Genomic DNA, 27976 nt, shown 5'->3' with positions numbered 1-27976 from the left:
CTTCCCCTAACCACAGAGCCCCCAAGAAAAACGACCCCAGGAAGGGGCCAGCCGGAAACAGGCGGGGAGGAGGTTAAAGGGCGCTCTCACCTCTCCGTGCCGGGGCTCTCCCTGCAGCAGCCCTGGGCCTCCATGGTGACCCTTGGTGGGCAGTCATCCCAGAAGCAGAGCCCAGAGGGACGAAGCACAGCCTCAGCTCCCGATCCCCTTCGAGGTGACAGCAGTCTTTAATGGGGAGACGGGGGTGGGGGTCACCTCTGGGTGGGACAGGAAGGTGGCTGCCTAGGGGAGCACACCCCCCACCGGCCAGGGACACAGAACAGGGTGGAGGACGGAGAGAGGCTGGACAGCACCTGGAAGATGTGCCACGTGACCTGAGGTCACTCCCCTGCCCACAGGAGCCCCCCAGGACCCTCCCCTCTGGGTCTCACTCCACCACCAGCACCAACTCATCCCACGGCCTCTAAACGCACCAGCCACCAGGCTAACAGCCACCCAGCCCTCAGGATACTGGGAGGTCACCTCCTGCCCTGCTAACCCCGACCAGCCCCGGCTGGTGGCAGGCCAGTCACTACGGTAACCACTCTGTTCCCCTTGGTGCACCTCCTGCGAGGCAGACGGGGTGAGCCAGGCTCTGGGGACGGGCGAGAGCTGCAGGGCCACGCACCTATGAGTCCACAGGGCTCCCTGGGTCCTCGGAGGAAATGGGACTTCAGGCCGGGCCACCTGGACACAGGCCGCTTGTGGGCCCTGACGCTGCCCGGCCTGCGGCTCGACCGCGTGGGCCTGGTTTAGCCCACCTCACAGCCACCTGTGGGCGCTCACGAGAGCCCACTTCCCACAAGACGCTCAGGCTCAGAGCCACCACCTGGCGTGTGCTCGGGGCAGGCCACAGCCAGGCCACCATGCTCAGCCATCGCCTGGCCTGTGCACCCACAGACGTGTGGCACACTGCTGCGACGCTATAGCGTGTGTGACGCCCAATGCCACGGTGACCTTTGGGCAGAGGGCACGGCGGTCCTGGGGGCTGGTAAGAAATGGCTCCCGGAACCCAGAGGTTGGATCTGGGTGACACGGCCCAGCGCAGCCATTTCGGCAACGCTGGGTGGCACACGGGGGAACTGCAGGCGTGGCGCCCCGCTCAGCGCAGCTCTCAGCCGGGCAGCCCCCATCGGGACAGGCAGAGACCACGCCGCCAGCTGGGGCAGGTGTCCCCGGGGCAACAGGGAGGGCTGAGGTCATCTCCCTGACCCCAAACAGGACGCGGGGCTGAGAACGTACCCTTGGGGCTTTTCAGGACAAGATGTCTGTCCCGGGACCTGGGGGCAGGGGTGCAGCTCATTTTCCTGAGGGCCACCCCGCCTGCCCCAGGACAGGCAGCTCTGGATGGGGTTTTGAGTGCAGATCCTGCAGACCCAGGCTACGGTGGCCGCAGTGCATCACCCTCGTACTGGAAAGTGAGAGCGGGGGCTCGCCGGCTCGGGCAGACGGGCTGCCTGGGGGGCACACCCTGCACGTGGGGCGGGCCTGGGGCAGCCCCAGGGCTCACCCCGTAGGGATGCTCCCCTTCCAAGAGGAGAAAGGGGGAGGATCCCAACGCAGGGAGGCCAGGGGGCCCGTCCCGGGCAGCAAGCGATAGCAGCCTCAGCTCAGCGGCCTCGAGAATGGAGGCCCCTCGGCTCTGGGAGGAACAGCTCAGAGACTCTGCGAACCTGGGCTCCTCCCAGCTTTGGCTCTGCCTCCTTGACTTGCTACACCAGGAGGGGTCTCCACAGGCAGGGAACCGCCCCCGGGAGCCCCAGTGGTCCCCCACCCACCTCACTGGTCAGAACGGCCCCATCTGCACAGGCCGAGCCAACCACGGCCGGAGCGGCGTCACTGCAGCCACTCAGGCCCTCCAGCAGGTCCTCGCGGGGCCTCACGCAAGGGAGAGGCTGGGCGGCTGGTAGGCAGGCACAGCCCATGTGCCCACCCGGCCAACTCTGCCCATTCCTGGAGGCTGGCCAGGCGCCTGCTGGCCTGTCCTTGAACTCGACCTGGCACCGGGGGCTCCCAGCTGACCAGGGCTTCCCGAGCGCAGGGCCCTGTGCCCCGCGGCAGCCCCAGTCCCAGCCATGCTGCACGGAGCGGAAGGGAGTGGGTTCCTTCTCGTCACTCACGAATGAACGGAGAATCCCGCAGGAGGAACACTCCACAAGGAAAAGGCCGCCGGATACGTTCCACGGAAAATCAAGGGGCAGAACAGTGTCACTGACACGGCCTTTTGTGTAAAACTACAAACGCAATTTTAAATATTAGCACATCGGGATCTGGGGATTATTTTTGTTTTCCCGGAATGAGAATTAACGGTAACTGTGGGGAGAAGATCTACGGCAGGAGGAGGCGGCCAACCCCGGAGTGGCTAGTGGTTGGCGGGGACGGCCACCCTGCTGGAGAAGGGCCAGTTCAAGCACTTCCTGCACCTCCTGAGCCACGAGACACCACGAGACTGTCACTCTCTCTTCCTGATGTAAAGATGCTGAACACATTTAAGGGCGACCACATTTAAAACAAACCCAGCACTGGGACGGGGCAGGGGGAGGTGTGAGTGATTGTAGCTTCAGTGGGGCGTGAGCACGTCCCCTGTGAGAAGCTGGAGCGAGGAGGAAGGAAAACGACCTTGAACGCCACCAGGGCAGAAGCGCAGCGCTCGGGGGAGCTGGGAGCTGCCCTCGGGCTCGGCCTCGCCGCCCCAGGCCTCCCGCAGGCGGAGCAGCTCACAGAGGCTGCTGGCTCTTCTTGGTGGTGGCCGGCCGCAGCTCCCCAGGCCCGTGGGCAAATGGGCAGCGGTCGGAAGGCAGAACACAACCATCAGGGTGATGAGCGAAAAACCAACAGATGCGGGTTTTGAACGTTTCCGAAAACGGCCTCCGTTTTGCTTCTGGTTCCTTTTCCTTCCGAGGCCTCTCTTCCCTCCAGTCGCGGATGCGAACTCGCCCGTTCACAACTGGGGTTGGGAACAAAGAGAAAAGACACAGCCGAGGAGTGAACTGCGAGCTGGGCAGGCGGCCGGGCTCTGTGGGGACAGCTGTCCAGGGCCGGAGTGCGGCCACAGGAGACGCAGCCCCCGCAGGCCCAGCGGCGGGAGGGGGAGAGGCGCGGGGATCCCGGGCCGTGGCCCCAGCCCCAGCCCCCCACCCGCCCGCGGCCTGCAGTCCCACCTACACACACACACACACACACACACACACACACACACACACACACACACACACACACACACGGGAGCACGAGGGAGGGGCCGAGGGGAGCAAGGACCAGGTGCAGGCGCCTGGGGCTGGGAGCCGTCAGGAGGGGCTGCCGCACGCCAGGTGGAGGGCAAGGAGCCGGTGCCTGGGGTCCTGCTGGTGACGGGACCCGGGCGTGGCCACTCGTGGGCACCAGCTCGTGGAACAAGGCCAACGCCTACCATGAGCGTGGTCCCGACGGCGGGCAGGACGTCCGCATGGCGGCACTGGCCCTCGAGGGCACGCGTCCGCATCATAAGGAGGGAGCGGAGCGAGCGGGGGAGAGGCCCTGTCCAGGCAGGTGGAGACGAGGGGCAGGCTGCGGGGGCCAGCAGGGTCACAGGCAGAGCCCCCAAACGTAAACGGGAAGTAGGGGTAGGGGCGCGGCAGCCCTGTCGGCAGGGGCAGGGCGGGAGGCCCTCACAGAGCAGCAGGGGGCTGAGATGCGGTGGGGGGACCTGTGTGGGCGGGGTGGCCGCAGAGCTGGGCGGCTGGAGGACCCCAGGGCGGTGCACGGGGAGGGCCCGGGGCCGCCCAAACGCCTCCTGAACCAGTCGCCCCAACTCGGCTGAAGCCGCGCTGGGAGCTTCCGCTTGGCCGCTTCCTCCCGAGACGCCAACACCCCCACGTGGGACGGGGCCAGAGCAGCCAAACCCGTCCTGCCTTTCCCTGGAAGCTGTACAGCCGCCTGGAGACGGAAAGGCTCGGCAGAAATAAAGGAAGCTTACTGAGCAAATCTGGCTCTCCAGCTTCTAAGGAAAACTTGAAAGTGTGCATTCACGCTTGAATTTCGCTTTCAAATTGCCTTGTGTCGCAGCAATACGAGACTGTCTGTCTCTGCAGACTGATGCTTATTGAAAACTGCCCCCTGAAACCAGAGGAAGGAACCGCAGAGGTGCCTCTCCGCACGAGGGACACAACGCAGGGATTCACCCTCAGGGGGCAGCCGAGAAGCAGCTAGGAAGGGCCAGGCCGGCCCTGCTTCCCACGAGGCAGACACTGAGAGCTCGGCTGCCCTGGCCCGGGAGCTGGGCAAGCAGCCACCGCCTTCCACAGGCGCTCCCACAGCAGCCCCTCCTGGCGCAGCCAGGAACAACACACCCCAGCCAGGGCAGGGTGGCCGGAGCCCCCCAGCCGTGTGCAAAGGAGCCTGGGAGGTGAGACTCCCCCAGACTCCCGCCGTGGGTGCCCCAGAAAGACGAGGAGCCCCTGACGGCCTGGACAGGCTCAAGAGAAGTCCGGGCGAGAGGGTGAGGAGCTCGCTGGGGCCAAAGCCAAGTGCAGACCCTCACCCTCCACAGAGGCTGGCCCGTCCACGCTCCCTCAGGGCGGGCTGCCTCGCAGTGGGCCCTCCACCGGCCGTACCACGTTTCCGGAGCAATCCCTGCAGGGTCGGGGGAAGGGGACCCAGGCAGGATTTGTAGGGCCTGTGGAGCAGGCACTGGTGATGAGGGGTGGCCCTGTGGAGGGGGGCCAGGCCAGCTGACAGGCCCCCGGCCCCAGTCTGGGCAGGCCCGTGCCCTCTGCCTGCACCCCTCCAGCCGGCTGGCAGGCCAGACCAGCAGACTTCCCGATTTTAAGTGAATCACAGGCACAAAATGTGCTCTACGGAGCTCACTTCTCACCCGACATTTGTGAGCCCACTTCCTCCCCAAAGCGTGAGTCCCTCAGACTCAGTGGACCTGCTGTTCGGGCTCCCCCGCTGTCTCTGACTGCAGACGTCACCTGAGCCACAGTGTCCTGAGGAAGCGGCTGAGGATTCTTCCAGAATCCCACTAGGGAGGTAAATTTACCGGGACAGTGCGGCGCGCTCAGCAGCACCAGTTCAGGGTCCCTCTCGACCCGGGGGGCCAGCCCAGCCCCCAAGCTCGCCGGAGACCCTGGGCCAGGGACCGACCTCGCTGAGCTGCGTCCGTGTCCTCAAGGCTGAGCGCGGGCGCGTGCCCAGCCCACAAGGTGCTCAGGGCAGGTGGAACTGAAGCATCTGAAACTCTTTTCACCTCCTCACTCATGTAAAACTAAACCACGTTAGTTTAAAAAAAAATCTCCTATGAGATAAGACCCAGCTTTGGTGCTTATTTTTTGCGTGACTGGGTGTAGAATGTTTACTGGAGCTCAACCCCCAAGCCTCATACGCTTCAGCGTTTCCAAAAATAAACGCGCTCAGCGATGCAAACCGCACAGAAAACCGATCGCACACATGCATATTTACGATGGGGGAGAAAAGAACACTCTTTCATGAAACCAAACAGAAAACCGTGCTGGGAACAGCAGGAAGCAGAGCAGCCCCCTGGGCACAGCGAATGTCAGTCAGGAAAGCTCCACGCAGTGCAGCCCAGCTGGGCGGGGACTCCCAGCGGCAAGGCCCACCCGCCCCCTGCCTCTCCATCCACCAGTGGGCTGCCCTCCACAGCCCCCAACCCTGGACCCGCCAGCTCCACTGCGGGGCTCACTGCCATAGCAACAGCAGCATTTAGCCGACTGAGGTCAAGCTGAAATGAAAACCAACGTTAGCTCTGGAAGGCCCCCCGCAGGTGCTGCGGGCGTGAACACGCGAGCTCTCAGGTGCACACACAGGGGCAGGTGGTACAGGTGTGTATGCCTCGGGGTGGTGCACACACGGGCAGCGCGCACGGAGCTCTCAGGTGCACGCGTGGAGGTGGGGCCGCAAGGCGGCAGCACTCACCTCCCGAGGAGGTGCACAGGCCGAGGCGTGGGCAGATGTGCTTCTGCATCTCCGTGCGCGGTCCCTCCGCCCACGCCCCCCGTCACGGGGCAACCACCCTGGCGGTAGGAGTACAAAGGTGCGGGGGGAGGGACTGGCCCACATCCTGGGGCGCGGGACAAGGCCTTCAGGCCCAGTGCTGGCCAGCGCCCTCGGGTCAGACTTCTATTCCGTGCTGCCACAGTGGCCTCCCCACCTCTGCAAAGGCCCCAGCCCAGCAGGGCCCGTAACCCCTCCCCACACAGACCCCCAAGGCACCTGTCCCAAGGGAGTGCCCACCCACCCGCCGGGCGCTGGGGACGGGTGGGGACAGGGAGGCTGTCATCTGGGCGTGCAGCCGCCAGCACGGACAGAGGGGGTCAGGCAGGCACGGCCTCCTTGCCGGACACCCCGTCCTGCATCCACGCAGCTGCTGAGCCTGATGCACTGCTCTCCGGCCGCCCCTCGGGCCGCCTGCACGAGCTCACGGGGCAGCTGGGCCTGCTCCTCCCACCGTCACAGCGAGCCAGCGCGCCGCTGCCCGTCACAGAGGCCCAGGTCCCCCTCACGGCCACAGGGGGCTGCAGCCCGCCAGCCCTACCTACCCTGCCCCCACCCCGTTCAGCAAGGCCCCATCCTGCCACTTCGCACACGCTGCTCCCTCTGCCTGAAGTGTTTTCCTTGTTCACTTCACCAAGTCCCAGCTCAGATGTCATTTCCTAAGCGAAGCCTTCCTGATGCCTGTCTGAGGTGAGGCCAGGCCTCCCAGGGCGAGAATGTCACCTACGACACTAGGGTGATGCAAGAAGACATCCACTATTTTTAAAGCCACGCACAGAAGTACTTAGGGGTGACTAGCGTGTCAGATGGGATGTGCTTTAAAATACTTCCACAAAGACAAAGGGGAAAAAGCTTTAAGAAGCAAACACGACGACTTATGGACCCTCTGGCGGATGTGTACACAGAACTTCTTGAACCCCAGGTGCCCCATGTAAACATCTGCGATGTCTCCCCTCCCTGTCAGGCTGCAAACTCCAGGAGGGCAGGGGTGGCGGCGCCCCGCTCTGCAGCCTTCGTGGAAGAGCATGCAGGCCCCGGGCCCTCCTCCCTCCGCCCACCTGGATCCCAGGGCGCCAGTGTGTGTGGGGAGGGGGAGTGCAGGCACACGGGCCGGGGTAGGGAGGCCTCCCTCCTCTAGGCCCAGGGCCTGGCTGGGAGCTCAGCCAGAGGCCAAAGCACAGCAAGTACTGAAGCTCCACCGGGAAAAGCTCCCCAGCGACGGGAGGCCCTGCCAGCACGGGAGGAGGGGGCGCGTCCTGGACGGGGCGGGGCTGGGCCCGGGGGTGCCGGGCAGAGGCTGGCAGCATCAGAGAAGCAGAGGGGCAACCCACATCCTGCGCGACTTGAGATGCACGTGAGGGGATCTATCCTCTAGCTCTGAAACTCCTCTCAAATAAGGTTTATTTCATTAAAAAAAAGTGGGGGGAAGGCAGGAGAGGGCGGGGGTAGAATCTGCACGAGAGCAGCTTCTCGTTGCCTCGGGAAGCGTGGAGCCCGTCCTCGGGCGCTGAGAACCGAGGGAGGCCCGGCCCAACCCCTCACCTTGGAACACCTGCGAGCTGTTCCTCAGCAGCGTCTGCAGGCCCCCGCACTCCCGCTTCAGCTTCCGCAGCGTCTCCCTGTCCAGCTCCCCGGCCACTTCCGCCAAGGACAGGCTCCCTGTTGAAGACAGGGTTTCCCCCACGTGAGAACTTTAGTTAAACTGAATCCACAGCTTGCTGGAACTCCGCAGGCAGAGCCATCGCACCTGAGATGTCAGGCCGCGCGCGCCGTGTCTGACCCCCGAGCCTCCCAGACACAGCAAGTCAGCCCTGCCGCGTGGCCCAGCCGCTGCTCGGGGCGGGGACTGCCATTCCACGCGTCAAGCCCGCCTCGCAGCCACCTGGAACCCCTTCTGAGAGGAGACGGGAAGTCCGGGGGAAAATTAAATCCTGGCCCAGAAGCCTGCCCTCCTCCCCCACCCCCCAGCCTAGAGCCCCACGACGCGGGCTCGCACGTGCAGCTCCGCACCGCTGCCTCTCACCCTTCCACGTGCGTGTGTCCCGAGCCTGCCACCTCCCACCTGGCATCCCCTCCGCCATGCCTGGCAGAGGGTAGACCCCAGCCTGGGATGAGTGAGGTCCTGGGGACAGACCCGCTCACTGACATCGCGCAGGGCTCAAACACACTGGGGTCCCGAGCCTGACGCTGGGGCAGGGGTCACTAAGTCCAGTGACAAAGGGCGGAGCGTGCAGCTGCGAGGCTGAGGGTACCCCCCGCCCCCGCCGGGATAGGCTTCTCGTGCCGGTTGGGGCCGTAGGAGTACCTCAGACCAGCCCGGCTGTTGGAGACCCACCCGGGGAGGACGGCACCCCGGCTCTCCGACGTTTCCAACGGGCGGGCAGGCCTGAGACCCCATCATCATCGGAGCCACCGCTACCCACCCAAACTGAGCCCAGGTAGAGACCCCCATCTTTGCTCACTATCAGGGCGTCCCACCCCAGGCACAGGCCAGCGTTTCCTGGGCACAGTCACTCCCAAAGGACCCCGCAGAGGAAAGGACCATCCTGGGAATTAAAGGTCAGAGTCCACGTTTTCAGAGCCGCCCGCAGGTCTGAGCCCCAAGGCAGCGTCCTCCCTCTCCACCTTGGCCCGCCTCTACAGGGCGCACCGAGGAAGGGGTGCCGACCCACAGAACTCCCCAGGCAGCTGGGCCTTGTCCGCAGTTATGCGGACAGTCAGCCCCCTCCACCAGGGCGGCACTGGCTACGGCCGCCACCGGGTCCCCAGAGAGGCTCTCCCAACCAGATGCTCTCAGGGTCAGGTGATCCCTGGAGGGGGTCAAGCTCGAGGGCACTGCCGCATCACACGTACACGAGGGATGGGAAGGGCGTGAGGATGAAGAGAGACTCAGCAGAGCACCATCCACGCTGTGGGGGGAGAAGGACCCACTGCTCACCCCTCCCTGGGCCGGCCCACCCACGGGGCCAGCGGGCAGCATCCCCAACAGGCTGAGGGTGGGGCCTCCATCTCCTCCAGTGAGCCCAAAACTCAGAGGGCGAGCGCCTGGCTGCTCAGGAAGCCCTACAGCACCCTCGGGCAGCAGCCCACCGACAAGCTCCTTCCCTCAGCCCATCTGCACACTCCTAACGACCTGACAAAGATGATGAAGACTCCTCTTGACATTTAATTAAAAATGACCACACAGGGACGTCCCCGGTGGTCCAGTGGTTAAGGCTGCACGCTCCCAGTGCAGGGGGCCCAGGTTTGATCCCTGGTCAGGGAACTAGATCCACATGCATGCCGCAACTAAGAGCCCACTTGCTGCAACTAAAGATCCCGCACGCCGCAAGGAAGATCCCGCAGGTGGGCAACTAAGATGCGGTGCAGCCAAATAAATATTTAAAAAATGACTAAAGGGGGCTTCCCTGGCGGCGCAGTGGTTGAGAGTCCGCCTGCCGATGCAGGGGACACGGGTTCGTGCCCCGGTCCGGGAGGGTCCCGCGTGCCGCAGAGCGGCTGGGCCCGTGAGCCATGGCCGCTGAGCTTGCACGTCCGTCCGGAGCCTGTGCTCCGCAGCGGGAGAGGCCACAGCGGTAAGAGGCCCGCGTACCGCAGTTTGAAGTTGGCTCTGAGAAGAGAAGAGCCCCTGCCTGGAGCCCAGCCAGTGCCCAGGGCGCCCGTTACCTCCCCGACTCCAGGCCTTCACGCTCCTGCTCTGACCCAGGGCGCCCGTTACCTCCCCGACTCCAGGCCTTCACGCTCCTGCTCTGACCCAGGGCGCCCGTTACCTCCCCGACTCCAGGCCTTCACGCTCCTGCTCTGACCAAGGGCGCCCGTTACCTCCCCGACTCCAGGCCTTCGCGCTCCTACTCTGACCCAGGGCACCCGTTACCTCCCTGACTCCAGGCCTTCACGCTCCTGCTCTGACCAAGGGTGCCCGTTACCTCCCCGACTCCAGGCCTTTGCGCTCCTGCTCTGACCCAGGGTGCCCGTTACCTCCCAGACTCCAGGCCGTCGTGCTCATGCTCTGACCCAGGGTGCCCGTTACCTCCCCGACTCCAGGACTTCACGCTCCTGCTCTGACCCAGGGTGCCCATTACCTCCCCGACTCCAGGCCTTCGCGCTCCTGCTCTGACCCAGGGTGCCCGTTACCTCCCCGACTCCAGGCCTTCGCGCTCCTGCTCTGACCCAGGGTGCCCGTTACCTCCCCGACTCCAGGCCGTCGTGCTCCTGCTCTGAGAGCTTGTCACGTTTGACTGCTTTCTGCCCAACAACAGATTCGCCACTTGCAAAACCACTCGGCCAATAAAATCTCGAGGGAGGGCGGCACAGTTCCTCACGCGCTTGACTTTTTCTCTGGGGCGAAATCCAGACAGCCAGAGTCCTTCGGCGGGGGACTCCGGTGTGTGCCCGGCCCCGGCGTCCAGGGCTCCATGCCCCTCGGGGCCATCGGCACCACCGGCAGCCCCGGGTGTACGAGGGGCAGGGACCTGGCCAGGTGGGCTCACAGGACCACCCCGCCTGCTGTTAATGTAGCGGGTTCTCCGCTCATCCACAGAATCTTCTCCAGCGGGCGGGTATGTTCTGGATTTCCCAATGAGACACACCTACACGTGAAAAGAGCACAGGAAGTACTTTAGCACGTTCCAATAGTATCTCAACGTTCTCCAGGGAACTCTCTTGTTCTGGAGAATAAATTCCACGAAAGTCTTCGACACCTATCATGAAAGGAATCCTTATTTTAAAAAGTCATACCAACCAATGACTTAATATACTATCAGCAAAAGCCCACAAGAAGCTTCATTCCTGACTTCCACAGCGCCTAACAAACACGACAGACCAAGGTCACCTTTACTGAGCCAACCAGCCGCACCCCACTGCACCCCTCTTCCGCCCCCCACACAGACCCTGACGGTAACCCTGCAGGGCTCTCAAGGGGCAGCGCTGCCAGAGCGAGGAGAGCACGTGTGCACCTAGCAGAGCACCTGGCACGGCGGGGATGTCCAGTTCACGCTGTCCCCTTCCCCGTTCGCACGTCCAGACGAAGGCTGCCCTCAGGAGCCCTGGGGAGAGCCAGGCCCCGTCCGGCGAGGCTGCAGTGGGTACAGCGTCTCTGGACGTCCTCTCCGGGCCTGAACCCGATGAAGGCGAATCTGGTTGCATCAGAGCCATCCCTCACTGCTCTCCAGCTGTGCCACCTGCTAAATGTGTGATCTCGGGCAGGTGACAACTTCTGTGTGCGTGGAATAAGGCGTGGCACGTAATCAGTCCTCAATTAACAGCTGCTGTGTGTGGACACCCGCACTTGCACCTGACCCCCGAACCTTCCAGTTATAGGAAACCTGAGGTTCGGAGAGATTAAGCAATGCTCCGTGGTCTCCAGCAACCAGTAACGGAATAGCAAATGCAAACATCAAAACTGTAGGATCCTCGTACCTACGTGACCCAAACTCCAGCAAAATTCCATTCAACCTCAGAAGACTGACTTGCCAAAACAGAGGACATGGAAGAGCATGACGTGAAGGCTCTGAAGGTGAGCCCTAAAGGACACTTCCCAAACGACCTCGAGCAGCGACAGCAGTGTACCTGAAGCCGACAGAGAGGCCCAGCGCAGGCAGCTGAGCCCGAGCGAGGGCCCGGCACCGGCCAGCGAGCTGCTGCTCCCTAGTTGGCAGTGAGGACACAGGCAGGGAGTGTCTGTAATGTGCCCCCGAACGCACTGCCAGGAAGTAGCAAGTCGAGAGTCAAGCTCAAACCTTCGATCCTTTTCACCACCGTCACGCAATCAAGCTGAGATCGGGTGACAGGTTTTTGTGTTTCGTTTTTCACAAAAAGCACTGAGGTCCACAGAGTCTCATGAAAGAAAGTTAACAGAGATTAATGAAACCAATGTCAATGGTTCCCCTGACTCTCTCAGTAGTCCAAGCCCCCTGCGTGGTAAGCAGGTCGGCCCCGACCACCTGGCAGGGTCACAGGCAGTGCAAGGGTCAATTTCCACCTGGAAAAGTTCATTTCAAGCAAATCTGAATTAATAAGCCTCTTAATGAGGAAATGTGAAATCCTTTTGAGCTTCTGAAGCCATTTCAGCCTGTAATTTGGGACCCTAAGTCCGAAGTTAGAGCGTTCAGCCCCAGGCAGCACTATGGCCAGAAACCTGTAGAGAAGCCAAGCTGACGCCCACTCTGCGAGGGTCCCCGAGGGGCAGTCACAGTTTCTGGAAAAGGGATGAAGACCTGCTGAGGGTTCCTGCAGAGCTGCCACGGGGCGGGAGAAGGAAGCGCCAGAGCGCCTGCAAAGCAGGGATCTGCAGGCGCAGAACAAGCCTCTGGACCCGCCAGTGACGGACGGGGATGCTGGGATCAGCAAGGGCACCTCTGGGACAGTCACACCTGCAACCATCCCAGTGCCGTCTACGGTTCTGTGACAAGGACGGCCCCAAGCTCTCCATCTAAACACCTCGGTGTCGCCCGCCGAGGACAGCCCAGGGGACCAGGACGCACCCTCTTGGTGGAAGGAATCCTAAGACAATCCTCCTCTACGTGGAAGCCACAGGTCGACCCCACCTCGGTGATGAAATCCAGGTACCCTCGGTACTGGGTCTTCTTGCTCTGCCTCCGCTGATACTTCCCAACGAAGTCAAAGAAGCAGCAGGGCAGGACGAAGAAGCGGCAGTTGTAGGAGGACCTTCAAAGACAATCAGCAACACGGAAACCCACAGTCTTAAAGAGATTCAAGGAAGAAAAGTCCTCAGAAAGCCACGCGGCAACGGTGTGCCCGGGCAAAACGCAAACCATGTGCTACTGGCTCATTCTGTTTTTTATATAAAAAGAAGAATATAGCCTTCCCCAAGTTAATTTGTAGAAACAATGCAGCATAGCATCTTTTCAATAAAATAGGAATCTAATTACTTTTATTAAAAATATTTTTTTCTATTGCAATTATGATCATCAACTGTAATCTAAAACTTTCTGAAGTACTTGGAGATTTCAGCTGTTGGACAGGAAATTTCAGAGGTAAGCACAAAAAAGATTATGATTTGCTCCTTGACCTATATTATTCTAAAACAGTCCAAAAGGATGGCCCTGGAAGGTGTTATGCTTAGTGCAATGAAGTCAGACAGAGAAAAGACAAATACTGTACGTTATCACTTGTCTGCTGAATCTACAAAACAAAATGAATGAAAATAACCAAAAAGAAACAGACTCACAGATACAGAGAATGACTTAGTGGTCACCAGTGGGGAGAGGGAAGCGGGGAGGGGCGAGGGAAGCGGGGAGGGGTGAGGGAAGCGGGGAGGGGAGAGGGAAGCGGGGAGGGGAGAGGGAAGCGGGGAGGGGCGAGGCAAGGGTAGAGGAGTAAGAGGCACAGCCTACTACGTATAACACAGATAAGCCCCAGGGATATGCTGTACAGCACAGGGAACACAGGAAGTATTTTATGATAATTACCAATAGAGCATGACCAAAAAATTTTTAATCGCTACGTTGTACTCCTGAAACTATATAATATTGTAAATCAACTGTACCTAAAAGAAAAGGGGTGGGGAGGGCATTAAAAAAATAAATAAATAGAACAGTCCAAAAGAACCTTGGATAAAAGAGACGTGGCAATGAAATGTGAAAGGGCAGCAAGGTAACGCGCATCTTAAAGAAGTCTGCCCGAGGCAGAGAGCCCAAAATTGAGACAAAACATTTCAGCAGAGGTCTCTACTCTGAAAGACAAACCCTCCTGCTATCAGGAAAAACACACCTTTCAACACTGGATATAAACACTGTGGAAGTAATCACAACGAAAATATAATGTGAACATGTGAACCACATACATAATTTTATATTTTCTAGTATCCGTATCTTCAATAGCAAAATAAAACAGGTGGAATTTATTTTAAATTTAACCCAATATATCCAACAGATTATCTTCTCATCAATCTGGACCAGCCACATCTCAAGTACGCGATAGCCACAAGCAGCCAGTGGCTACGGTTCTGGACAGCGAGGTTTAGGCAACAAAACATCCCCAGCCACCACTGTGCTAACACCTCCACCTACTCACCTGGCCGCAATCACAGGTATCCATGGCGTTAGTTCATCAGAATGGTTTCCGATTAACCAATCGACGTCCGGGAAGAGGGTCTTATCATTTGGTGTGATTGCACTTTCCTACAAGAAAGACACAGAACAAGACTGAACGTGTAGTAAATAAAATCAGAGCACGGAGGGAAACAACAAACGCAACCACCCCTGCAGAACCGCAGCTGTTCCTGGCCCGGTCTCAGCCCCTCTGGGCTGCAGGTCTTCATCTGCAAAAGGCGGAAGCTGGGCCAGGAGTGAGGAAGTGTGTGCCCAGCCCGGCCTGCCCGAGGGCACGGCTCCTGACAACTTTTAGCATCATCGCTGCGCCGATGAGCCAACACCACTTCTGGACGCTCATCTTCTTTTGATTATTAAAAATAGCCTTTTTACATAAATATAAGACAGCTAAAGGAGACAGGGGACATGTGAACCACTTTACTTTTGACAGGAGGAGGGGCAAGAAACGGCCTGCAGAGGGGGGAGCGGAAAGCTGGGAGGTCTGAGGCTGACTTGACATAGACCCTGATGCACTTACACAACCCGCGGAATGAGCACATCTATGGAAAGAGAAAATATAGGAAGAATTTGCAGAAGTGTGCACCAGCCTTTGCTATTACACTATTACCTTTTGTGAACTCTCAGACAGCAAGTTTTTACCCACTGGACAGGCATGTTCACCACTGTGATCGTGTCTGTAGTTAAGCTGGGAACGGCTTGCTTTGAGGATTTAAGAACTTTAAGTGAACACCTTATCCTTTCTGCTAATCAGCAGGCCGTCATTAATTATCAAAGTCAACAGTCTCAATGGTGAAGATGTCAGTGAGAACTGGAGACTGTACAGCCGAAACTAACACAACACTGCAAATTAACTATACTTCAATGTAAAACAAAGGGTTAAAAAAAAAAACTGGAAAGAGAGACTATATAACCACTCAAAATCCACTAATTTTAGAATTGAAGAATGAACCCCCACGGCAAGTAAGCGACGTGTTAGTTCTCGGTCAGAACAAATGGGGGGACACGACGTTAACCTTCACTTTCAAGGCCACGGGAGTGTTTTGCAAAGCTGACGGATATAAAAATTGAATTTAAATTCATCTTTTTGGCTCTTGAATAAGCATATGTGCTTCTATTTTCACATATATTAAAATGCTGAAAACAGTATTTCAGTGAAATACTGAAAATGGTCTATGCTAATTCGAAAGTAGACAAACTTTTGATACTATCAAAAACAAACTTTTAATACTATTTATTCTTTCTTCCCACCCATTCTACATTTAAATTTGCCTGCCTCTTTAAATGGTCTATTTTTACAAAAACGAATTACGCTTAGTAATTACCACAATCACGTTTACAGTCTTCTTTCCAACAACATGCTAGACAAGAAAGCTCTACCTGTCTACCTGCCAGCCTCCACCCTCACATTTAACACGGGAAGATGCAGGACTCTTCCTCCAGCTCGGCGACCAGAGGTCCAGGTGTAACGAGCAAAAAATGCACAAGAGGTGAGACACAGCACTCCTACTAGCAGGCCTTCACTGAGTGATGGGTGGGGTTTCCCCCACTCCACAGGGAACCTCGAATAAAGAACCAGAATCTTCCACCTGTTCTCCAAGGGGCACGTTGTGCCAGCCAGCTCTTCCTTGGGGTCATGATTTAAACAGAGCCTATTCAACTGCTGTGTGAACTTTTTACCCAAAGAAATCATTTTGCTTTTTCTCCTGGGACACAGGGGATTTGGGAATCAACCACGTTATTCCCTTAGCTTTGATCATCAGCCTCATCGAAATTCAGAGCCCAACTTTATTACCTGTGTGAGGACACGTGGTCTGTACATGTAGCTGCAGAGCCTCCCCTAGTCCTGCATCTGGTTTACCGCCATTCCTCAAACCTGAGATTTTTTTTAAATGTTCTAATTTATTGTAATGTATGAATATACAAGCAAATGTAAACTCTTGTAGCATAAAACAAAGTATAAATATATAATGAGAAACTGAGCAAATAAAAAGCTGTCGGGCAGCTGCAATGAACCTCCCTTCCTCCAATGTTTTTGTATTTTGCAATAATATTCTCAACTTTAATAGAAAGGCAAAGAGAAAATATCCAAATAAGTCTTGAAACTTTCGTTTTCTTTTCACAGATGAAATGATATACCCGAGATCTGCTTGGAAACCACGGCTGGGCTGATGCTGTGGTCGGGGAGGGGGAGGGATGAGACAAAAGAATCGCTGAGCCGGCCGATGAGTTGCTGGGGTTTGGCACGCGGGCATCTCTCCGCTTCGGTATATTCCTGACATTCTCCACGACGAAAAGCGAATGCCCTTTTCATTTCTCCAGTCAGCATCCTGCCCTCGGGCGGATGAGACGTCGCGTCCCGGTCACCCCCGCGCATCTTCGCTCGGGGACAGGGTCTAGAGGCGATGCGGGCAGCTGGACAGCAGAGGCCCCATGGCGCCCCGGGGCCAAGGGTGCAGCCCCACCGCCACGCTCCCCTGCCGACTTGGAGGCCTGGGCTCTTAGAGACCAACGCCGGGAAACGCTAGAGCCCTGACCTGCTGCGGGGTGCTGCGGAGAAGACCCCCCTCTCTGATGGCTCGGAGCTGCTCTGGACCACGGCGGGGCGGACGGGGCTCCCTGCAGCCCCGCGGTCACGACCGAGGCTAGGTGTGCTGTCCGTCCTCGCTGGACGGCTGCGCATGTGCAGCCCGGTCCGGCCACTCCACTGCGCTCCCCTCCTCCGACTCCTCGCCAGCTCGCCGTCTTGCTGGAGGCCACTCCTGGCCACGCTGCTCACAGAGTGGGACCGCCCATGGTGCCCCCGCCCCGGCCCGGTCCTGGCAGGGTGGGCACCCACTGCCTAGCGGAAGTCTGAACATGCGGCCTGTCCCAGGCACCAGAGGAGATGCAGAGGAGGGGTCGTCCTCCGCCTCCGCCACCCAGGCAGCCAATAGCCCCCTCGGGCACCCACAGGAGATGCAAAGGGCCTGCGGCAGACCCGGGGGAAGAGACACGCCTCCGGCTCCGGCATCCCTCCTTCGGTTTAACCAGAAGCCTGTGGAGGTCTAAAGCTTCATCCGCTTCGACAGTCTCAGGGCACTGAGACGAATGTGGACTGCTGTGGTTATGAGCATCTCTGACTGGCCCGTACACAGAGACACCCCTTCAAATAACCACGCTGAGGTCAAGGGCAGGGACAGCGCCAGTACCTCTAAGTGCGTCTCTGGTCCGTACATGTCCCAAACCTTTCGTCTTCGGACATCAATCCCTCTGCCTGGATGCTGAAACGAGGAATTTCAGGAATCAAAGGTCCAGGTCAGTACACCACAATAAATTAGCAAGAACAGATCAAACTCTGCAGGTATCAGCCCCTGCGTTAAGTGCAGGAGACCGTCAGCTCCTCGGCTGCTGAGAACAGACACCTGCGTCCTGCGGGGCACAGACAGAACCTGTGCTGCCGAGGCTTCGCGAAGGGGAACAGAGCCAAGGCGTGCAAACACCTCCACGGCCACACGCAGCCCTGGGAAATACGCCTGCCCGGAAAGGGAGCCGGCTCCTCTGAGCTGGTCAAGTTCAGCTCTCGGGCTCACCTTCTCTTCCAGCCCCCAGACGAGCCTCGTCCTCAGGGTCGTTCTCATCCAGCGCACCCTGACCACACGCAGCTCTCCCGGGGCCCCACCCCCATGTCTCCACCCACTGGCTCCTAGTCACCACCAGATGCGCTAACACCCCACAGACAACCTGTTCACAGGGGTCACAACTGCAGCCTCACTCTTTTACAAAGCACCTCAGAAAGCCCCGTCTAACAACCCCATTCCAAAGTCCCACAGGTGAGGACAAATGTGTCTGTCCATAAGGCAGGATGCTACGGTCACAAGAAAACCAGCCTTCGGGTCACCACGACTGGGCTTCAATCCCCACTGTCACTCTCAAGCACGAAGCTCACTGGGCCAGGTGACGGCGCTGCTGCACCCAGTGCACTGGCCTCGCCGGACGCCGCGAGACGCCGGGGGAAAGCTGACGCCTGCGAGTCCTGAACTGCTCCCAGGGCCAGGGCTGTTCTCAGGTCTCAATGCCTCTGCTTCACAATCCAGAAAATGGGTGCAAGACTGACTATCACAGTTTTACATGTGTATGTGTATCAATACAATACATGGGTGCCTGACTGTCCTCTGAGCTAGAATCTAAACTTCTCTAGGGCAGAACCCACCTTATCCTTTATTCCCCTCTCTGTGCCTTGAAATGGTGGGTTTTCCAAAGAAAATACTGACAACAAAAACATCAGAGCTGCTGAAAGCGTGCTGTTCCGCGGGCCGAGTGTCTGAGAACCCTCTTCTAGTCTCACGAGACCGCTGTCTTTGGTCCTGTTTACAAGCTGCCCGCCCCACAGAGTTCGCAACCAGCCACTATGCCAACAGCCAGGCCACCTCTGAATCCCGATCGGACCAGCAGAGAAAGACCCTGTGCTGGGCCTGAAGACGCTCTAGCGAAGGTACAAGAAACGGCCCCAAGCGTGCTTTACCCCTTCTCTGCTCAGGATGTGGACCAGGAGGCCGTTCCCACAACCGAGGTCGACAAAGCACTGCCTGGCTGTCTCTCCCCGCTCAGCTCTCTCTTCTTCCCATAGAATCTAAGCAAACAGAAAAAAAAAAACCAAAGTCAGTTTGTGATTCACTTCACCCCAGAGTAATTCAGACACAACCCCACCTGGAACTGCAGATCCTCTCCCACAACAGGAGGAGCGGCCTCCTCCGAGGCCCTGGGCCTCCGCGCATGTGATGCCCGGGTGAGCAGAGCGAGGCGGGACCCGCCCACGGCCCCGGCCGGATGCTGCGCGGGCATCAAAGCCTTCTTCTTCCACCCAGAGTCCACGTTCACGTGGTCATCTCTGGGCAAGAACTGTACAGATTACTGTCAGTTCCTTCAGGCGTTCTCTCAATTCTTCAAGTGTTGTATACTTTGAGAAGCAATGTTATTTCGAAGACTAAGAGAATTACGGCTGAAAGGCAATTGCAAGGTGTCTCCTCTAAACATCTCATAGATGAGAAAATCAAGACTACGAAGTTAAAGGCCTGCCCGGATCCAGGTGGTCAGCAAGGCAGCCGAGAAGGTCTAGAACTGGAAACACCGAACGCGAGGACTGCTGGGTAGGCATGCGCGCATCAGATGGGCCCCGACGGCAGCTCCCAAACGCAGCCAGCATCTCTGTGTTCCACGCTGACTACTAATCAGGAAGGCACTGCTTCAGTTCAATTCCTGACGTTACATTTCACAATTCAGACTCGTTCTACATTCACGCAAAAGCACCATGCAAAGTTAAAAAAAAAAATCCCTTGTGTAACCAACCCTGGCCAACAGAACTGTAGAAGTCCTGAGCTACCCGCAGCAACCTCCCGCCCTTCCACCTAAACTCAGCCCGCTCAGCCTTACCAGCAGGTAGGCAGCAAGAGCCACGTCTTCATGCACGAACTTCTCAGGGTCAGTTACTTCAGGCCACACCTACAACATTTGCAAGGGCATGTGTAAGTTTTCACCGCATCTGTGTGTGGAGTCTGGAGCAAGACTGTGGAGTAAAGACATTGTCTGTAAGACATTTAGGTGGGGCCGCTGGGCATCAGAGGAAAATGCTGAGCTATGCTACCCTCGTCACTTATCTAGACAAGTATGACAGACAAAGAAATGAGGGGCGGGGGGGGGGTCGAGGAAGCAAAGGCGCAGGGGTCAGGAGGTCAGTGCTGCACCCTCTGGTCTGTCAGTGAGTCGCCGTCACTTGTCAGGAGTGTCACTCAGTTGTTTGTCCCCGTCTCCCGATCTGTAAAGCGGGGATTGACTCTGCCTTAATTACCATGCAGGATGACCAGCAGGTACTGTGAAACTAGAAAATACTGGCTGTGCACGTGTGAGGCCTCGTTACTAACATCAGTAACGTGCAGAACGGAGTTTGGCAGATGAGAAAAAAACCGATGGCCAATACTAAACGTTCAGATTTCTGTTTCCAGTCTAGTGGATTAGAGAGTTTGGACGAACCATCTCGCCAAGGACAATTTTAAAAGCTGGAAGAATAAAGACGTCCCTTCTTAAAGGTACTAAACAGTAAGATAATGAAGAAGCGCCAGGCCAGGACCCGGGAGAGAAGGCGAGGCCAGCCGAGGCCAGCCAGCCCCAGCGGGAACGCCTGAGACGCTGGGGGATGCTCTGCTACACAGCAAGAGGGGACTGACACAAAAACACGTGGCAACGATGAACCGTGGTTACTTCTAGGAGAAGGGAGGGAGATATGAACAGGAAGAGTACAAAGTAGGTTCAACTCTGTTAGCACAGGCGCCTCGGAGATACTGCGGGTTCAGTTCCAGACACCCCAACAAAGTAAATATTGCAGTAAGGCGAGTCACGCAGATTTTTTGGTTTTCCAGTGCATATAAAAGTTCCGTTTACACTACAGAGTAGTCTATTAAGTGTGCAATAGCGTTGCGTCTAAGAAAACAATGGACGTACTTTAATTTAAAAATACTTTATTGCTGGGAATTCCCTGGCAGTCCAGTGGTTAAGACTCAGCACTTTCACAGCAGAGAGCGTGGGTTCAATCCCTGGTTGGGGACTTAAGATCCCTAAGCCGCCTGGGGCAGCCAAAAACTAAAATACTTGATCGCTAAAAATGCCAACCATCACCTGAGTCTGCAGTGAGTTACAGCAGTAACATCAACGGTCACTGATCACAGGTCACCGTGACAAACGTAATAATAATGAAAAAGTCTGAAATATTGTGCAAATTACCAAAATGTGACACAGAGATACGAAGTGAGCAAACGCTGTTGGAAAACGGCGCCAATAGACCTACTCCGTGCAGGGCCATTACAAACCTTCAATTCGTAAAAACTACAATATTTGCAAAGCACAATAAATGGAGATATGCTTGTGATACTTTATTTCTTAAGCTGGGTGTGAATACACAGATGTTTGTGGTTACCTTCTTTTTACATCTTCAAGTTAAGCACGTTTTACAAAATTGGTCTCCTTTTTGGACGTATATGCTTTTGTACTTTAATTTTTCATATATTTTCTTCAAATACCTTTATGTTTATACTAAAGAATTATGGTAACTTAGTATTTAAATATTCAATTATTTTAAATTAAATTATTCTCCTTTTGTTCTCTTGAAAAAAAATAGTAACGTGCCAAAACAAAACAAGACACGAAAACCAAATCCTTTTCCACAGCGTAACTGCCAATGTTTTCACGGTCTGCATCCCTAACTATGTCAAAGTCCAGGCTGCGATGTGGGGCCTTGGGTGGGTACGTTTTGACTTAATGTCTGCCTTTGTAGCTCACAGGCGAAACAACGTCACCTGGAGCAGCTTGGTACATCACCTCGTTTCAATGGGGGTGGGGGAAGTCACAGACGTCTCTGCCCAGAATTACCTTGGTCATGTCTTTATACTTCTCTTTAAGCGCCTGGTGAACCCTGCTGTACTTCATGATGGAAATGAGGGACAGGGTGCTTTTGAACCCACTCTGCCTGCTCTCCACACACCACCTGGCCAATCTGGCCAGCAGCTCTTCTCCAAGCCAGGTGGGTTTGGGATACACAATGCCATCTGAATGCCATCTTTCTGGACAGAAAATTAAAACAGATATGAACCTTTGAAAATAAGAGAGATATGAGTAAGCACAGCTGGTTTCAATTCTTATTTTCAAATTACACATTTCTTTGCCAAAAGAAGAGAGAAATTAAGACAGCTACGATGACAAAATATGGTACCCCAAACACAAGACAATCTGGAACTAGTTACAGAATTTTCATCCTACAGAGAAAAACACATTTAAAAAGCAGAAAGAGTTCCTCCTCTCTTGCAAACGTTGTTAAAATGCATTTACACATCTTACGAAGCCCATCAGCCCAACGACAAAGTTCCTCTCACCTCCCACTTCATGCACCGATTAGCTAGATGCTAAAACGTTTACGGATTTCTTTAACTTTTCTAGGTTTTATACATTTCACATGTGCTACCCAGATGTAGAATGCTGGTCCACTGAGTACTTCCCATCCAGGAAGCTGAGCGCTCGGTCACCAAGCTGAGGACACATACACAGTCCCTGTGGCTCACAGTCCTTCTAGGTCACCGTGTGTCCTCTGCCACCAAAATGCAGAGGCTGCGGCCCTGTCTGTTCTGTTCGCCGCTCGACCCCGGCCCCAGCAGTGCCTGATCACGGCGGGCGCTCGCTGTCTGGGCGCCGAGTAAACGCGCAACCCGCGGGCCTAGGTCACGACAACACATCCACCGAGGCTGCGGCCCAGGCAGTGCGATGAAGGGGAGAGGCATCAAGTTCGCTGGCGCACAGAAAAGGAGGTGGCGTCCAGAAGCAGAGGCGGCTGGGTGACGGGGCAGAGCTGGAGGCAGGCGCGGGCCAGGGGCAGGGGCAAGGGGTCGCCGGTCTGGTGAGAGTTACGACTGTCAGGCTTTTGCCACCAGGCGCATCAAAGGGACACAGCTCACTCCCATAAGTAACAGGTGCCAAGTGTCCACTGAGAAACACGCCCCAAGACGCTCACCTTTCCCGTCCCTTCCCTTCGGAAGCTATCCTGCTGGGGCTGATGGCCTCGGGCCTTTCCTCTGCTCTTCCTGGGCCCCACGCTATTTCCCAGGTGTCACCAGGGTCATCACGGCTACCCCCTCACCCGCTCAGGCCTCAGGGGCCTCTCCCGCCCACCCTGGTACGATGGGCACAGCACTGCCCTTGCCAATGAAGGGACCGGGAATAGAGGCCTGAGCCACCTCTCACTTCTCTGCCCGGCACTCAGCACCACCTGGCATTAGAGCATTCACCTGTCTCTCCCGGGCCTTGCTGGCCCCCAGCTGCCCAGCACAAGCACACGGTGGGCACACCGAAGTCCTGCTGAAGCCAAGCACGGACCAGGAGTGCTGCATCCCACGGTGGCAACCACCAAACGTCCATTTAACTCGTGTTCTGCTGAGAAGGCCCCATACCTGGCCCCACGGTGTGGCCAGCTCCCAACGCAATGCAGGTGACAGCTGCCCGGCAGGGCAACGACAGGAGATGTCAGCCGGGAAAGATGGGGAGTAGCCACCCGGGCACTCGGAAGCTCATGGAGTGTTCTCCATGAGCTGGGATTCCACCGCATCAACCACACTGAGCGCCTGCCGCGGCCGGACTCGGGCCGGGCTTCCCCAACCAGGCGAGGGGACAGCAGCCTCCAGCGCTCACCCCGCAGCTCCGCCATCGGCACCCCCTGGGTGACCCACACGGGCACACCCGGCTTTCCCACGGGGTCTGCCCTCACTCTCCAGGGGAGAGGAAAGGGCCTCGGGGCAAGGCCCCTTGGGGAGCATTTAACAACCGGCAAGAGGCTTCACCCCGGCCGACCCTGAGTACCCCACCCAGCGTGTAAGCCTACAACAGGTCCCTGGGAAGCCCGGCCCAGCCCCCTCCTGGGGGGCTCAAAGATGATTAAACCCGTTTCAGAGATGAGAAGACTGAGGGCCACAGAGGCAACGTACCCAAGCTCAACGCTGGTGGGGAAACGCAGGTCTACGCGACTCCAAAACCAAGCTATCCCCAATGTACCCCTCAGCTCCCTATGAAACCACGCACAAAGCCCATCCCCAAGGCTGTCTTGAAAGAACGGACGCATGTGGCTCTCAGGAAAACACCAGCAGAAGAACAGCAAGTGATTTAACCTTCCTCTGACTTTTTCATTGAAAAAATACCAAATGGAAGTAAGTCAAATTTCACACTGTCCAGACAGGCCCAAACACCACGTGGAATTAAGGGAACGGATGAACCTGCTGCTTTTATGATAAACATCACAGAACACCCGCTACGTCTAAGACCCCGTGAGCCTCAGTGGACAGCAAAAAAGAAGGTTCCACTTACCACCCGTTACCAAGGGGTAAGAAATAACAGAACAACGAATGCACTGTGTTTATTTGGATTCGGTGCTAGAACCAGGTGCTACTAACCATCAAGGCTACACAGAATGCACGGGCCCTCCAGCCAGGCTATGACCACCCAGGTGCCAACAGGAACAAGGACGCGTCAGGGAAATGCCAACTAGAAAGCACGTTCCCACAAACCCGAACCGCCTAAAAGGGAGTCCCTGCTGCTCCTTGGTGACCGGAATCTTACAGCTGCCTAAAGAAATCACTGACTGGGGACTTCCCTGGGGGCGCAGTGGTTAAGAATCCGCCTGCCAATGCAGGGGACACAGATTCGAGCCCTGGTCCAGAAGATCCCACATGCCGTGGAGCAACTAAGCCCAGGCGCCACAACTAGTGAGCCAGCGCTCTAGAGCCCGCGAGCCACAGCTACTGAAGCCCGTGCGCCTAGAGCCCGTGCTCTGCGATAAAAGATGCCACCGCAATGAGAAGCCTGTGCACCGCAACGAAGAGCAGCCCCCGCTCGCCGCAACTAGAGAAAGCCCGCGCACAGCAACCAAGACCCGATGCAGCCCCCAAAATAATTAATTCATTAATTTAAAAACATCATTGATTTAAAGCATCAATCACTGAGAGAAGAATAAGTTATTCGGTCCTTACCATTCTCCTTCGCTCTGACTGAGCTGAATTTGATACACGTTGCTCGTCTTAACCTTTAAATTCCCTTCACTGTCTTCTTCCAAAGGTAAGAAAATTACGGTTCCATTGAGGACATCTGGGGGGGAAAAGATAGGGATAATCGATTAAAGTGCTTAGTTCAGAGTCTCATCAAAAGCGGTCTTAAAAAAACAGTACTGAATCCACCGTGCCTTCAACCCCCAGGGCTTTTCCCCACTCGATTTACATCAGCGAACGTCCTGGCCACGGCCCATCCCCAAGCCTGCACCGCGCCGAGCTGAGCGTAGTCCTGAAAGGGCCCCCCCGTGGAGGAGCGGTGCTCACCAAGAGGAAGAGGACAGGCTTAGCCCGCCCTGCTCTTCTGCGAAGCCCATGTGAGAATGCAGACATCCACGTTTGAAGGCCTCGTGGGCACTGATGCGCTCATCTCCTCAGGCCAGGAGAGGTGAAGTTTAAAAGGTGATAAAAGCTGGAAGGGCTCCTGAACTAGTCTGGGCAGCAGGGTCAGCGAGGGCCTCCTGGAGGAGGGAACACCCGCGAAGAGTCTTACAGGGGCACAGAGGCCCGCAGTACTGGGGGGCGGGGAGGGGGTATGCAGCCACCAGTAGTAATTCAGCAGCGCTGCTTGTGGTGGACAGAACAGCCTCCAGAGACACCCACACCCTGATACCCAGAACCTGTGACCACACGGAGTTGTTTCATGGCAAAAAGGGACTCTACAGATGTGAAGAGGGTTATGGACCTCGGAAGAGAGAGAGAGTATCCTGGACTACACAGGTGGGCCCCGTCTAGCCATGTGAGCCCCGAAAAGCTGAGAACCGTCTCCAGCTAGAGGCAGAAAAGATGCAGCAGCAGGGGAAGTCAATGAGGCTCTGAGCGTGAGTCAAATTCGGCACGGGTGCAGCTCTGAGATGTAGGGAGGCCTCCACGAGCTGCCCCAGGAGCTGGCCTTTTCCCTCATCCCTTTACCACTCATGGTCCAGCGCTCCTTCACCATCTTCCCCAAGCCTTCCAGACACCACCCCAATCCACAACCCCACCCTCTGTACTAAGGAGTCACATTTCTACGTGCCCCCTCCAAAAACAATGAAGAATCTGCAACCTCCCTGGGGCATGGCAAGGAAACTGGCAGACTAAGTGCCTTTAGTGCCTTTTCACTTACTGGCTGGTTTTTAATCTAACTGCAGCCTCTGCGAGAGATTCTCCCCGGGACCAAACTCTAGGCAGGCTCCTCTGAGGCCTGTCTCAATTAGGGTTCAACCTTGGCCTATGAAGACCTGAACAAACATTGTCACAGCTCAAGGCCACATCCCTAGCATGACCCTAGGCCCCCTTAAAGTGCCCACCTGAAAAAACTCAAGGTTGAGAGAAGAATAGACTGTTCCAGCCCACACCTGAGCAAGAGCCCCTGGGACCGCCTCAGTGGGAGGGGAGGTCCTAACATCCACAGGCACCAGTTAGCAAACCCAGATGGTGTCACAGGGACTGATCCCCACCTTTCCTGCTTCTGGTTAATTTTTCACCTCCCGGGCTCTACCGCTCCATCCTCTTCCTTCATTCTCCCTGTAAAAAGCCCAGTCACCTCTGCACAAATCGCAGTGGAGTTCAGTTCACGCTGGACTCTTCCCCCTACTGTGATAGTGCATTACCAATTAAAACCTATCCTTGCCACTTTCACTAGTGTCCGGCTCTATGTATCTTTGACACCTGCCACTATCAGAAATACTCTTACCTTGCACGACTATTTCTCTCTTCGGAGCACAAGAATGCGCGTTCATTTTTGGGATGACGGTTCTGAGAATCACGTCGAGCTCGTGCTGAGCCTCTAGCTGTGATTCCGCCCCGGAGCGGGTGAAGAAGGCTAGCATCTCTCGATTGCCGCTGGCGAGGCTCCCGGAGAAATCGTCCCAGAGAGAATCCAGGTCCGGGGCGGGGAAGTCGCCCTCCCCGGCTCCAGCCTTGCCGGGCTGCCCAGGGGCCCCAGAGAGCAGAGGCGCTTTGGCTGCTTCCCGCTGGTCCTCCCCTTGCTGGCGCCGGCCCTGGTTCTCCTGGGGGCCCTGCTCCGGGACTGCGCCCGGCCGAGGGCCCGGCCCCCCCTCGGGGAAACACTGGCCTTGTCCCGGCCCCTCCTTGGGCCCACATCCCGCCGGGGCACGCTCCTCCGGCTCGGGGCCTGAGCTCGGCCGGGGGCCGGAATGCTCGACCCGGGGCAAGCAGGCGCTCCGCCGGGCCTCTAGGCGAACGCCACACAGCCGCTTGTTGGCCACCTGCGGCCTCTCCACCCACACGGCCACCGCCGCCCAGAAGCCCCCAGGGAGCAGCGAATCCGGGTCGCGAACAGCAACCCTTCCCAGCTCCGCCATGTTCTCTCTCCGCCGAGAGCCTCGGAGGCGCGCCGGGATGACGCACGTTACGGCGCGGCGTGTTTGCGTCATGGGGGCGGGACGTCGCGGCCGGAAGTGAAAGGGAAGAAGACGGACCCACTTCCTTTCCTGCTTTGGGCTCTTTATCGTTATTCGGCTGGGGAGTTCGGGGCTGAGGAATTTTTTTTTTTAATTTTGTTTTGTTTTATACAGCAGGTTCTTATTAGTTATCCATTTTTTACATATTAGTGTGTACATGTCAATCCCAATCTCCCAATTCATCACACCACCAGCTCCACGCCCCGCCGCTTTCTCCCCTTGGTGTCCATACGTTTGTTCTCTACCTCTGTGTCTCTATTTCTGCCCTGCAAACCGGTTCATCTGTACCATTTTTCTAGGTTCCACATATATGCGTTAATATACGCTATTTGTTCTTCTCTTTCTGACTTCCTTCACTCTGGGGGCTGAGGAATTTAACCTTTGCTTTATTCTCCGGGGAACACCCAAGGGTGTCGGTGCCGGATAGTAACATGACCAGAGCTGAGTTTTGGAGAATTCTGCAGGTGGTGTCTTTATGGAATCATAAAGGTCAATCCTGCATCCGACGTCTGATTGGCTCCGTATTGTTACCGATCAAAGTCATGGAGCCTCCGTTTGTGAATGTTCAGGGTTGTCTTCTAATGAAAGCTCGCGCGTCTCCGTTTGTTACTCTGGCGTGCTTTCTCGTGTGGGAGAGTTGCAGCTGCTGCGTTCCTGCGTCTGACCGCTGCCCTGGGGTGTCTGTTAGGACAGGTGAACGTCAGCTGTCACCTGCGTGTTCCCAGGAGGAGCAGAGAAGGGCGGGTACTGCGGGTTTAGGCCAACGTCAACTGCACAGTCTGCAGAATCTAGTGATATCCCGAAAACCTCAAAGATTCTTCATTCTTTTTGTACATTATAGTCCCTCAGTTGGGATTTT

The 27976-nt window shown here is 56.8% G+C and overlaps 1 protein-coding gene across 27 annotated transcripts; it reads right to left on the bottom strand.

Annotated features, from left to right (window-relative positions):
* Positions 1 to 2261: 2261 nt before the first annotated feature.
* TRMT44 (tRNA methyltransferase 44 homolog) lies at positions 2262 to 27063 on the bottom strand. Of its 27 annotated transcripts, none has more exons than XM_049709232.1 (11): positions 26388 to 27062; positions 24638 to 24752; positions 21501 to 21720; positions 19512 to 19580; positions 18604 to 18711; positions 17291 to 17362; positions 14065 to 14171; positions 12513 to 12696; positions 10165 to 10619; positions 7573 to 7689; positions 2262 to 2986 (listed from the first exon to the last, which is right to left on the bottom strand). In XM_049709232.1, the coding sequence occupies exons 1-11, from the start codon at positions 27016 to 27018 to the stop codon at positions 2851 to 2853; spliced, it is 2214 nt and encodes a 737-aa protein (XP_049565189.1). In that variant the 5' UTR covers positions 27019 to 27062; the 3' UTR covers positions 2262 to 2850. The 27 variants fall into 27 exon arrangements, 17 of the variants coding, with proteins under 17 accessions (XP_049565189.1, XP_012386815.1, XP_049565198.1 ...); XM_012531361.3 differs by having other exon boundaries at positions 10217 to 10619; XR_004480836.2 differs by having other exon boundaries at positions 2848 to 2986; positions 10353 to 10619; positions 26388 to 27063.
* Between the last annotated feature and the right edge of the window lie 913 nt (positions 27064 to 27976).

The sequence above is a fragment of the Orcinus orca genome, chromosome 4 (genome assembly GCF_937001465.1).
Source record: "Orcinus orca chromosome 4, mOrcOrc1.1, whole genome shotgun sequence".
Lineage (NCBI taxonomy): Eukaryota > Metazoa > Chordata > Mammalia > Artiodactyla > Delphinidae > Orcinus > Orcinus orca.
Note: the sequence above shows the minus strand (reverse complement) of the source record. Positions and strands in the feature narration are given on the sequence as shown.

Bases quoted from the DNA above. Each gene is read 5' to 3' on its own strand.
- TRMT44 (XM_012531361.3), bottom strand. From the start codon at position 27,018: ATGGCGGAGCTGGGAAGGGTTGCTGTTCGCGACCCGGATTCGCTGCTC. The intron at 10,620-12,512 runs GTGCGTCCTGGT...TTTCACGTGTAG, and splicing joins GGATTCCTTCCACCAAGAGG to GTGTGTCTCATTGGGAAATC. The intron at 2,987-7,572 runs GTGAGGGGTTGG...TCCCAACCCCAG, and splicing joins CAGCTCGCAGGTGTTCCAAG to TTGTGAACGGGCGAGTTCGC.